The sequence below is a fragment of the Pseudophryne corroboree genome, chromosome 3 (assembly GCF_028390025.1).
Source record: "Pseudophryne corroboree isolate aPseCor3 chromosome 3, aPseCor3.hap2, whole genome shotgun sequence".
In the NCBI taxonomy this organism is placed as follows: domain Eukaryota; kingdom Metazoa; phylum Chordata; class Amphibia; order Anura; family Myobatrachidae; genus Pseudophryne; species Pseudophryne corroboree.
In genome coordinates, this window is record NC_086446.1 from 469,743,720 (window position 1) to 469,757,887 (window position 14,168).

Here is a 14,168-nt window from a genome sequence, read left to right on the forward strand (position 1 = left end):
GACACGGAATGTGCCGTGGCTTCTCAGCCAAAAAACTCCATGAAGCCCCCTGCCGGGGTTACGACTCGGGCAGGACGGGCTCCCAAAAAAGGACCTACACACGCCGAGGGGGCCAGTGAGCGCGCCAAATTAAAAAAAGCCACCGGCAAGAAAATGTAGTTTTCAATTTATCATCACGAATACTCACTGCAGAGGAAACATCTGTCCTTAACAAGGGGCTGTCCCATGTCCCCACAAAAAATCCCAATACCTTCCAGAATAAGGTGGACCTGTACAAATTTGGTAGCCGTGTTCGTTTAAAAGAATACTTTAGTGATGACATTCTGTCAACACCACGGACAGTAGCAATGCATAAACCGTCTACATTTGATCCTGTTTCAACTAATTCCAACATTAAATGTTTCATTAATCACATGACAAATGTATATGATGATCTTGTAGTACCTAGTACACCAGTATCCAGCAATCTCTCTACCTCTGAGCACGCCGCACTTAAAAATCTTGGTATGTACAATGACATTGTCATCCGCTCTGCAGATAAGGGCAGAGGCATTGTCATTCAAGACATAGAGGCATATAGACGTAAAATCTATAGGCAACTTGCAGATGATTCTACGTATCGACCACTATCCTCTGATCCCACTGCTACATACAAAGGTGAATTAGATGACATCCTAATGCAAGCTGTGACAGAGGGTGTAATCGACACCAAGACCAAGGATATGCTGACACAGGACTGGCCTGTTATACCAGTCATATACACGATTCCTAAACTACATAAAAATGCGCAGGAACCGCCAGGCCGACCAATTATTGCGGCCCGCGATTCACTATATTACATGATATCCAAATATCTTGATATCTTTTTGCAGCCCATTGTACATGATCAGCATACATGTTTGAGAGACACCAATGCCTGTCTAGTGCGCATGATGGCTCTGTCTCCGTTACCTGACAAGTATATCATGTGCACAGTGGATGTTACGAGCATTTACACTAGCATCCCCCAGCAAAGGGTTATTGAGGCGGTTAGACACTTTATCACCAGCAGCAGTAAATACACAAGCCCTGATGCCGATTTTTTTACACGCCTTCTGGAACTGACACTTACCAGAAATTATTTTCTTTTTGACGGCAAATTTTATTTACACAGCTCGGGCTGCGCAATGGGTTCTTGCGTAGCCCCAAGCTTTGCCAACCTATTCATGTGCCAGACTGAAAGGGATCTATTTCTGTGCAATCCAGCTGTATCTGACAAGATTAAAGCATATTTTCGTTATATCGACAATATCTTTATTCTCGGGTTCGATACAGAAGAAAGCTTCAAGGCAGTCATGCAGGAAATTAATTTACTAGACTCGTCTATTAAATTCACTTTTACTACCAGCTATGAAAAAATACACTATCTTGATGTGGCAATTAAACAAGATGCATGTTCTCCACACCACACTATATGTAAAAGATACTGATAGAAATACTATCCTACATGCCGGCAGCTTCCATCCGCCTGCCCTCAAATGGGGGTTGCCCTACTCGCAATACATGAGAATTTATCGTATCTGCAGTGATAGCGAGGATGCCATTAATCAAATTGACAATATGTCACGCAAATTTCTTTTGATAGGTTACCAGTGGAAATATTTGAAAAGGGCTAAGGAGAGAGTCCTTCTCCAGGACCGTACTTCCCTCCTAGAAAAAAACAAGAAAGTTGAAATCCTAATCGAATAGTGTGGCCACAAGACTATTCAACGATGAGCAATAATACCATGCAGATTGCGAAACAGATTTGGCCCATTATTTCACAAGATAAACAATTTAAAAAATTCAAGGCTACTACCATCTTACCATCTTACCGACGAGGTCGCAGTGTGAAGGACATAGTTGTTCACAGCAATATCACCCACTGTAAACCCCCCACCCCTGCACACTTTCTTACTCGGAAGCCGGGCAACTATAGGTGCCTCGGCTGTATCACTTGTAGCAGTCTGGAGACGGGTGAGTTTTTCCATCACCCTAGATCAGGTAAAAAATTCCGTATTTCACAGTCATTTACATGCACCAGTCGTTTTGTAGTTTACTACATTAAATGCCCATGTGGACTTATGTATATTGGAAAAACGATCCGAGAATTTAAAGAAAGAATTGCATTGCACAGATCAAGCATTCGGGCCGCAATTGAGGGCCGGGGATCGGAACAACCGGTGGCCCGTCATTTCAAAGAACTTCAACATAGCCTGGCTTCTATTAAGTGCAAACGCCGTCTATTACAGAAGGAGGCCAGATGGATCCATACTTTACAAACAGTTAAACCATGGGGCCTGAATGACATCTTGTCATACACATGTTTCTTGTAATTGTATAGTCTTATTGTGTTATTATGTGCTTCGTAACATTTATCAATTGTCACTGCGGGACAGCATTTCACTAGTCACTTTATTATCTGGATGACCTGCAGCTTACTGAGATAGCCTGTGATATGACTTTGACCATTATACCTCCCTTTATGCTTTATACGTTGGAGTTATTTTCTCCACTAAGTTATCATTTATCCATCCCTGTTAAGACAAGCTTTTAGACAGCTACAGGGCCTATGGTTGCTATATGGTTAAAAGCTCCCATTGGAATGTGCGCAATGTTCAACTCCTTTCAACTTCTATATGTATTTCCAGCCGTCTTTTGTTGTTATGGTGATGGAACACTTTCCCCTGTGCCACACCCCCGGGGTAAGCCGGGTCGCCGGCGCCGGCGGGTGCCTATGACGTCACGGGGGCTCCCGGTGAGCGGTGGACAGGACATGCACGAGGTGTATGGTAATGTATAAATGTTTGTATTTTGGTTTATTTGCAGTTTGTCTTGATAAAGGAGCGATAGCTCTGAAACGTTGACATCAGCAACTGTGTCAGTCTATCTTTTCAAGTCTCCTGAGTGCCAGTCGCACACTGTCTACATTCATATTTCTAATGACAGGGCACCGGAGCTATTACTATTAATGTTACAGGAGGAGTGCCAAACCTCTACATTTGCAGCTATATATATATATATATATATATGTACTGTCTAAATATATATATATATATATGTGTGTGTATATGTGTTTATACAGTATGTGTGTGTGTATAATAAATATATATATATATATATATATATATATATATATAAATATATATATATACACTGTATATGTATATTATATATATGTGTGTGTATGTATGTATGTATATATATATATATATATACAGTATATATATATATGTATATATATACACATATTCACGCACACACACATGCATACATACATATACATGAAAACCCCCCTGGCTAAATCCTGCGTTTGCCCCTGCACATCCCATGCTTTGCTCACATGATCAACTAAGTGATACAGTGCTTTTTAAAAAAAGGACATGGGCGTGCAGGAGATGCTGCCTGTGGGCCAAAAAATGTTGGAGCATTTTCAGTATTCAGCAACAGCATGCGAGAGATTGCAGCACCTGCAAGAACAGATTAATTTGCCATGCCATCAACTGAAGCAAGGGGTGGTAACAAGGTGGAACTCCACCGTTTATATGCTTCAGCGGATGGAGGAACAGAAAAAAGCCATCCGTAGCTATACAACAAGCCGTGACATTGGGGGGGGGGGGGGGGGTAGGGGGGGGGGGAATGTACCTTTAGAGAGTACTTTCTGTCTTCTAAAGGTGCTGAAACCCTTTGAAGCAGCCACCTCTGAATTCAGTGCTGACCCTGTTGGCTATAGTAAGGTGATTTCCCTAATTTGGCTTTTGGAAAATCAATTGAAGAAATTAGAGGAGATTAAACAATACAAATCAGCAAAGTATGCCAGACTTGTAACTCAAGTCCTTTATTCGCTTTGCCAGGATTCACAGGTTGCCAATATCTTGAAATCTGATCACTACATTTTAGCTTGATCCTAGGTGTATGTCATACTCTGTGCTTGATCCTAGGTGTATGTCATACTCTGTGTCTTTCTTTCCAACTGATCCAGATCTTAAGAGATGCAAAGAGCTCCTGGTGAGCAAGTTGGCTGCTCAAGTGACAACTACGATGTCTCCTCATTCAATTTCTTCAGCAGCAGCCAAAGAAAAAAAACAAAACACAGTTTTCCCAAAAGACCCAGTGGTAATACAGATAAGTCAAACCAACATTTTGACATCTGGTCGGGTCTAAAAGAATTGCCCAACATCAGTGACACCTCTACCGTAATGCCATCTGATACGATCACCATCCAAAGAATGGTGGAGGATTATTTTCATGACACTGTACAAATAGATATGTCACAGAGTCCCTTTGAGTACTGGAAGGAAAAATAGGGAATTTTGAGGCCCTTGTAAAAACTGGCTTTGCGTTACTTAAGCTGCCCACCCTCCAATATGTACTCGGAGAGAGTTTTCAGGACAGCCGGGAACCTTGTGAGCGAACAACGTAGTGGGGGCCCAAACAAACCAAGCACTTCAGCCACAAAAGGGGCAGTCTCTGTCACTGAAGTGCTTGGAATGTTGAAATATGCATGTCCTTTTTTAATATCCAACATAAGGGTGGGTGGGAGATCCCAGGGACAATTCCATCTTGCACCACCTTTCATTTCTGCTACTGCTGTGTGGCAAAGTTTCATTGATGTGCTATAGATTGCAGAGTGTTTGTGCCACTGCTCTGTTGCTTAGTAACCAACCAGTTCACTGCAACCTTTGGCAAATAAGGTGAAAACAATATTGTAAGCTGTGAGGTGGTCAAAATTTGCTGGAAATGACTTAAAATTAATGTTATTAAGGTTAGTAATAGTGTAGTAAAAAGAAAAGACCCAAATTATGTGATTTTAGCTTTTTTTGGTACATTTTTGGGGAAAAAAAAATCAAAATCCACAGCCAGTCACGGTGGTTTGGCAAACACAAATGCAAAGCCGGATGATGAATTAGAGCCAAACCCAAATCCAGCAAAAATGGTCCGGCGCACATCTCTAATTTGCTCCCCTTGCATGGCAACACGGGTTGCACTAGATACAAAGTTATTGCTTTTTTTTTTTGCTTTACTTCAAAATCAGAATCAGGTCCTAAATTAGTTAAATAATGCTGTCCCCATAAGAGTATTTTTAAGTGTATTGGGAGTCCTTAACTTCTGTTTGGCCACAAAGCTCAAACAGCATGCAGTGTGAGCTACCTAGCCAGCCATAGCGCTAAGAGGCAGTGATGCTATCTAGTGTGCCACTGTGCTCCCAGCACAAATGCATCTGTACCTGAAAACCATTAATATATGCAAGTCAACCTGATGTTGAAATGCCAGTAATCATCATAAAAATAAATAATAATAAAAAAAACAGGCAAGACTGTTTCACTGGGCCACATGGCTCCTTTCTGGGGGGTTTTTGGCATTTTTTCAAGATGTAATTTCATGTCCGGCCACAGTACAAAGTTATATTATGAGCTCAATCATACAGGAGCCAAGCAGCTCCCTCTACCAATGTGCCAATCAGCTCCACCTCTCTGTCGGCTTTGACAGGCATGATCGTGACATCATGTCACACTTCATGTCACTGAGAACCGTGAAGGGTCAATGAGTGCCAGGAGGAGGTCATTGTGTTCTGTGAGGGGCTCAGCGTGTGCAGGGAGGGGGGCAGTGTATAAAGTGATTCGGTCTTTGAGTAAGCTGTTAGGACGGCTATGAGGTTGGTTGTTCAGTGCTGTATGGGGGCCAATGAGTGCTGTGAGGGGGTCAGTGAGCGAGCTGTGAGGAGTGCAGTGAGTGCAGTGTTGGGGTCAGTGAGTGAACTTTGAGGAGGGCTGTAAGCGAAGCCAGTGTGTTCTGTAAGGGGGCAATGAGATCTAAGAAGGGGTCAGTGTGATATTGAAGAAATAGCCAGTGAGAGAGCAATGGAGTTGGTAATGACAGATCTATTAAGGGGCGATCAGATCACAATGAGACAGCTATACAGGGGGCAATCAGAGAGCTATGCAGGAAGAATAAGATGACAATGGAGGGGGCAATGAGATGGGAATAGAGGAGGCAATCAGAAAGCTATGTAGGAGCAATGAAACGGCAATGGAAGGGGCAATCAGAGTGATGTGGAGGAAGGGGCAATTAGACAGCTATGGTAGGTCAGTCATTCTGTTGGGAGGTAATTGCAGATTCAGGTGGAGGGAACTAAATAATATGGCTCTTTTTAAATGCAGGAACTCTATTTATTATTACATAACGCTTTTCTCAGGCTCAAAATTTGTAAAATTTAGACAAGCACCAACGAAATTTAGAACACCGTTTGGCAGTTGCAGCAAGATGTCAAGGCAGCAAGTGCAGGTAGCACATACCTTGTCTGGGCCTTGTTTATTGTATGTACTTTTTGTTTGTTCCTGTTTGTTTTGGTGTTTAATATTTTAATGTCAGGACTGGTCAGTAGTAGCAGGGATAGAATGTTTATTCATTCATTACTTTGCCCCAGCTCTTCGAGGTGGCAGGTGTGTGTCCAACCCCAATGCGTCTATTGCCACTTCCCTATTTGTAGTGCACCCCTGTAATTGTTTTTCTGTGCTCACCACTGTTCACCGAAGCTTCTCACTTAAATCCTTAGGGGAAGGGACTTCTTTATTTTTCAGACTGAAAATCAAAGATATGGAATACCAATGGCATGCTCTACAAGGAACAGCAAAACTAATAACAGGCCTGGCTGGTTTGCATGAGACAGCTGCCCTATATTGGTCAATAGTGATGAGACCCCCATATAGGGTACAATGTAGTTCATTCATACTTTTTATCAATTAACTAAATATCTGCACCAGCCGTCAGATACCCTCAACAGTTAAACTTAATACATACTTGCAGTGACTACTGTAACAGTTTCTTATATAGTGCAGCGAATTTCATTTCACTTTACAATTGGAAACAACAGTGACGAAATAAAACTGGGTACATTTGCACGGCTGCTAAAACTAGCTAGCGAGCGATCAACTCGAAATGACCCCCAAACTGTTGTTCCGTCATTCATTACATCGATTAGTGTGTACCGGCAATCTGGCATGGTGCAGGGCAAAGGGAAATCACCGGGACCATCGGTACGATTGCCATTCATCTTGATGTGTACCCACTCTAATGGCAAGATGTACTAAACTTTGGAGAGACATAAAGTATTAACCAATCAGCTCCTAACCGTCATTTTTCAAACACATCCTGTAACATGGCAGTTAGGAACTGATTGGCTGGTACTTTATCTCTGTCCACTTTATCTCTCTCCAAGGCTTATTACATAGATCCTTTTACCTCTCTCCTAGATATGATAAATACCCCCTCAAAACTACACATATGATATACAATTCCACTGAGACTATACACATTTTGTTATTTTTACTGAATAAGTATAGAGTGAATTAAAGCTAATGATCTAGCTTTTAGATGTACAGTACCAATATTTTTTAAAAGTATTTGTTTTTAGCATATATATTTTTTAAGATAGAACAGTTTATGAGGAGGCATGCAAGTCAAGCCAAAATTTCACAGGATGGAGCAGGGGCGTAACCTGAACTTTGTGGGCCCCATAGCAACATTTTGAAAGGGCCCCCATCCCAATGCTTCGAGAGAGACACTTCTCTGTGGTTGTTAATTTTATGCCCTATAATAGTGCCCTAGTTAATTTATCTGAACCACCATAGTTGAGCCTTATTTAATATTATGCCCCATAGTAGTGCCCTAGTTTCTTTTATGAATCGTAGTAGTGCTTAAGTTCACCCTATGTCACTTTTCAGAGCTGCCAGTACACATTATGCCGCACAGTACACCCAATTCACATTATGATATACAGTGCTCCCCGTTCATATTGTGCCTCATTACAGTGCCCCGGTTCATATTATATATTATTAAAATGCCCACCGGTTTATTTTATACCACATTACAATGAGCAAGTCCAGGGGCATACCTAGATATATTGCAGGCTCCAAAGAAAAAGTTTGAAAGGACCCCTACACACAACCCAATGGTGAAAATTGTATATAACACATGTAACTTTGACAGGAAGGTGGGCCCCTCTCAGCTCTGGGCCCATAGCAGCTGCACTGCCTGCACCTATGGCAGCTACGCCCTTGGGATGGAGAACCCCCTGATTCTTTGCACCCTTTGATAATAGTTGATTCTTACAATAAGTGAATGATGTTACTGAGTTGCTGTTTAAAATAATTGTCAGTTAACATAAGTCTCACATAGTGTTATTTTAGTCTTAAACCATATTCTTTCCATAATCTTTTTTTTCTACAATATATGGGTGATTTGTCAGGGAGAGAAAAACAAGTCTTTAAATCTCTGGGAGTTTTGCCAGGCAAAATAGCTTTCACAGGAGTTTTTCCCCTGTTTTACTGTACAACTCCTACACAGACCAGGTGCCAGTGGATATTTTAACAGACTTCATTATTATTTACATGATATAGATATGTTTAAATCTTTTCAAAAAGGTGTCAAAATTCAGATGATTTTATCTGTCATTTTCCATGCCCCCTGCAACTTTTATTATATACATTGCTTTATCATTCTGGAATCTTGTTTCCTTTCAGTCATGTCTTTCTAATACCAGGCTGATTTATGTGTTTGTTGCCCAAGATGAAAACAAAGCTGATCTCTGGATATAATTGTATCCAATGCAAGAGGAGAGTCTGAGGGGCCTATTTATCATAGGGGGCCATGGGGCATATTTATCCGCTAACTCACTGTGGGGAATACTTATCACCAGAGCAATTCACCATTGTTCAGGTGTGAGCAGAGCTTCTCTGAAAAGGAGATGTCCCCGCAGTCAGTAACACTGCTACTTTCGCATCGCCGGCTTCTGTGCTAGTGTAACCTGAGGTCACGCATGTGCAGAGCCAGTGGTCACACAGTGAGGAGTAGGAAGGTTCTGCTCGAATCCATCTTCGCATCCTCGGAACTCCTTTCTATAGGAAGGAGATTGATAATATCACGCGGTTCTATCTGACCCATAATGATGAATGACCTGTTACCTAAAATATACAAAAACTAGTGTTTCCACATGTGTAATGGGCCCTAAACAGGCAGACCTGCTATCAGGGGAGTCCTATGGGCACAGCTGTACCAGGTCCAGCCTCTCTAACACAGAGGGGAGGACCCGGGCCGCTCATGCCGCCGCCCACCCGCCGTCGTCCGTGTCCCAGTCCGTCTGCGATATGAACTACCTATATGGACTGTATAGTACATATCGCACCGTGTGTAAACAGCTTGCGATGCTGATGCGCGCTCCTGTAAGGGTCAGTGACGCAGGAAAAAATAGACTATGCAGGCAGCTCAGTTTTGACTAGAAAGTGTACAATCTACAAAGAGCTATTTCTAGTACAGTTAAAATCGGCCATAGCCATAATCACATAGTCAATATCGGTGGCTCTGGGCTCCGGGGAGTTCAAGGGAAATAGCACAGTCAAAATGGGCTATGGCCAGAATTGCGCCATGTGGAGACTCTAGTATCTTTAATAACTGTCTCCTCTGAGGCAGGGGTCATTTTGGGAGAGACTTTTTCAATAGTTTTCACTTGAAGCAGGCTGCCGAACAGTCTGCTGCGGCGGCGGCGGGGGGAGATGAGCAGAACCTCTGACAATGAGCAGAACTCCTGACAACAAGCAGGTATCGGGGCATTACTGTGTGGGGCACAATATGGTGATAGGGGCATAACTTTGGGGGAATAGGATTTTTTTTTTAAATATATCTAATTATTTGTATTTTTGTATGTGTGTGTGTGTGTATATGTATATATATATATATATATATATATATAAAATTTATTTTTTTAATTTATTTTTTATATTTTTTGTTTGGGGCGGGAGGGGGGGGGGGGATCTGCCTATTTTGTCAGTCCCGAGCCCCACAGTTTATGATGGCAGCCCTGTACACAGGTAGAAGTTGTTGACATTATTAATGAGTTGAAGTGCTCTGTTTTGCTAATGGAGAAAAATAATTTGAATTTGTGATTAAGTACTTCATATTAGTGCTCGTTAACTTTTCAGTGTTCATTGAATAATAATATTATAATTACTATAAAATAATATTATGAGCACACTTTCATTAATTTGCATATAAAGCAATGAAAATATGTGTTTGATTAACTTGTCACACTGTAGCTCAATATCAGGCTTAATATAATGGAAATAAGGCAATTTAACATCTATACAATAAATAATTCTCTCTCCATGATATGGTTAAATTAAAACGTACAGCAGTAAAGTTGATTTCGTATTCAGATTTTTATATAATACCTCAAAATTCAGTTTTGCATTAAAGCTTACCATGCCTGATACCCACTTTGTGATTACGTTACCACAGCATGGTGATTCCGTTACTTTATTAAAAAATGTGCCCAGGTTACACAGATGGTCATACTTTTCTCAAATCTATGTAGATCATGTATGCCTGGGATGTCCCCATCTTGCAATAAAATTGTGAAAATATTGAGTTAACTCTGGACGCTTAATTTTTTAATTTTGTAACGGTGATTCCGTTACTCACTTTGAAAGTCGGCTGATTTATCAAGGCTAACTTACACAAGATAGCATTTACACTATTTTGATAGTATTTTATATGGGGTTTATTGTGGGCTGTTTGGTTATGATGATTTGATACTGTGGACCATGGGCTTCTGATTGAGCGACTGATACATTTTTGTGGACTGAATGGCACAGTCCTCAGCTGGTTCAAATAATTTCTCACAGGCAGGTGACAGAGAGTATCGTCTGGAGAATACTTATCACCATCAGTGCCATTGCCATGTGGTGTCCCACAAGGTTCTATACTATCCCCCATGCTTTTTGTAGTATACATGCTCCCGCTGGGTGAAATAATCAGGCACAATGGCCTGGTTTACCACTGCTATGCAGATTATGCAGATAATACACAACTGTACTTGTCCTTTGCTCCGGGCACTATATACAATACAATAGCAACCCTAAATGGATGTCTAGCTGAGCTCCAGGAGTGGATGAGTGCCAGTTGGCTGCGACTGAACCCTGATAAAACAGAGGTCCTTATGATAGGACCACAACATCTAAGGTCAAGACTGCAGCATAGCCAACCAACTGGACTTACACTTGGGGATTCAGAATTACAAACCACTGATCATGTGCGGAATCTTGGTGTTGTCCTGGAGGGTGGCTTGACACTTAAACATCAGATATCAGCCACAATCAAATCCTCATTCTTTCACCTGAGGAACATAGCCAGAATCAAGCACTTAATTCCCTCAGATGATCTGCCAAAAGTCATCCATGCATTTGTATCATCTCGATTAGACTACTGTAATGCCCTCTACCTTGGTCTCCCAGCAAAAGAACTGCACCGCTTACAGCTGGTGTAAAACATAGCTGCCAGGCTGTTAACCAACCAGCCCTGTTCTAGCCACATAACACCCATCCTCTACTCCCTTCACTGGCTGCCTGTAAGAAACATCTTCAAGATTGGCTTACTGAGTTTCAAAGCACTACATGACCAGGCCCCAAGGTACCTGAAGCAGCTTCTGATTCCATACTGCCCCACTCGATTATTGCGATCTGTAGATGAAGGACTTTTAGCAGTACCTAGAATCTCCCGTAATTCATCTGGAGGTCGAGCTTTTAGTCATACGGCTCCGACTCTATGGAACTCACTTCCCCGCACAGTGCGAGAGGCCCCAACTATAGAATCCTTCAAAAGTAGACTCAAGACTTTCCTGTTTACTCAAGCATTCCCATAATGTCCTTTTAGTATCTACATGCTTCTGAATTCTATGAAAAGCTGTTCTGTACTTCATTGTTTCTGTACTATATTATGCTATGTATCTGTCAAGCGCCTTGAGTCCTATTGGAGAAAGAGCGCTATATAAATAAAATTATTATTATTATTATTTGTTCACATTAATGGTGGCAGTTGTATAATGAATAGAATTTATCAGTGAAAAAGGTGATTCCGTTACCAGTGGAATTGCCCTGCTGTCAATAGATAGCTGAAAAAAACCAGAACTAATCAAGACAGAAAAACGACGAGAGCTTGCAGAAATCAATACATGATATCCATCCAAATGCTCAGTGTATTATAGCAGTATCCAACATACTAGAAAATGTAACCTCATTTTTAGGTTCCTCCCATTTTGAGGAATATCCAGAAATGATATATTCATATATTGCCTTTTGCTAAAATAAATTGAGCAAAGACAAATAACAGATATTGGGGTAAATTTATTAAGGTGGGAGTTTTTTTTGAGAACTTTTTATGTTGCCCTAGCAACCAATCAGAGTCTATTATCTTCTAGAAGCAGCTAGATAAATGTTAAGTAGAATCTGATTGGTTGCTATGAGCAACATCACCAGTTCTAAAACACTCCCACCTTAGTAAATTGACACCAGTATATGCATATACTGTATATTTGTTTGTGTGTGCATGTGTATATATTTTATATAAGAACTTATTTTATTAACATTATACAGGCTTCATCCATCGCATCAGCTGTAGGGGTACACGGAGGTACAAGGTTGGATGCCACATTCATAATGTAAGTATACAATGTGTTCCCCTTATTGGCTTGACATATTGTATATTTATCTGTCTGGAAATGGAGACTGTTATCATAACTGTTCCGTTTCTTACCCGTTGCCAAAGGCCTCTCTTGGTCCAGCTTTTCCAAACATTGTTGTTTGTATTGAGCCCACTTCTTCAGCATGTCCTCCAGCACAGTCCCGCTGACCTAGAAGATGACAGGAGTGTTTACACTGAATTAATGAGCACGTTCTTACACAAGACAAACCAAACTGCATGTTCTAAGTGTGGAAGTCATTTATTCAGATATGACTAAGTGACTGAGTTTGCTGCTGATATGCAGCTGGGAACGTGAGAACTGAACGGTGACACAAGAGAAGGTGCTTACGTGCCAGACAGCCACACAGTTCAAGCTTTCAATACTGATACAAAGAATCACATAGCTTTAATTAGAAGAAGTATTAATAATAAAAAAGAATATTTAGGATCACTTATGAACCTAACAATTTACTTTGCAATGCTTGCCACTCAGCTACTGTACATTGCCAATTTGCAGTTCCAGCTAAATTACAGTGCCAACATAAGTTAAAAGTTTCTACTAATGTCTAGGCATCTGCAATTAGTTACCTAGGGGCAGATGCATTAAGCCTGGAGAAGTGATAAAGCAGTGATAAGTGCAAGGTGATAACGCACCAGCCAATCAGCTCCAATATGTAAATTGACAGTTAGGAGCTGATTGGCTAGTGCGTTATCACCTTCCACTTATGACTCCTTTATCACTGCTTTATCACTTCTCCAGGTTAACACATCTGCCCCCTAGTGTTTTGCTTTTCTAAAATAGTTCTCGTTAGAGCCTTATTAATGTTTTAATGAAGATTAGAAAGTGAGGGACGTCAGGACTTGTTTTCCTGTCAAAACGCCTGTATGAATCTACTGGGGCAATGTCCCTAAATGATGTGTGTCCAAAGTGCAGTGACAGGAACAGAGCCTTTAAAAGCCCACACTGGTGCCTGGAAAAAACATCACCCTTCTATTGGTTCATGTCTAATTGCAATCACTTTGTGGTTTATTTATTAAATACCAAAAATGCCTATTTTTTATTTTACAATTTATCAAGCAGCTATAGGCAAGTATTGTTCCTAGTCACGGTATCCGGACTCCAGGTCGACACCAAAAAGGTCGACACACCTTAGGTCGACACCAAATGGTCGACACACCTTAGGTCTACATGGACAAAAGGTCAACATGAACAAGGTCGACATGGAAAAAGGTCGACATGAGTTTTTCACAATTTGTTTTATTTTTTTTAACTTTTTCATACTTTACGATCCACGTGGGCTACGATTGGGAACGGTAGCCCGAAGCAAGGTGAGCAAAGCGAGCCATGCAAGGGGACGCAGTGCACTAATTGGGGTTCCCGGTCACTCTACGAAGAAAACGACACAAAAAACATAAAAAACTCATGTCGACCTTTTTCCATGTCGACCTTGTTCATGTTGACCTTTTGTCCATGTTGACCTAAGGTGTGTCGACCTCTTTGGTGTTGACCTGGCGTCCCAGACCCGTTGGAAGTAGCCATTTCCCGCAACAGGCTCCAAAGCATGGGGAAGATAGCTATGTTATATTTGACGGATAGGTACTGGATCACGGCGCTCAGAATCCCGGTTGTCAGAATA

The 14,168-nt window shown here is 41.3% G+C and overlaps 1 protein-coding gene across 1 annotated transcript in view; it reads right to left on the reverse strand.

The window, feature by feature from the left end:
• The window catches only part of GLP2R (glucagon like peptide 2 receptor), a 310,415-nt gene that overhangs the window by 228,396 nt on the left and 67,851 nt on the right, over positions 1–14,168 (reverse strand). Inside the window, exon 2 of the mRNA XM_063960765.1 lies at positions 12,604–12,700. Coding sequence (XP_063816835.1) covers positions 12,604–12,700 — 97 coding nt within the window. The remainder of the gene's footprint in view (positions 1–12,603; positions 12,701–14,168) is intronic.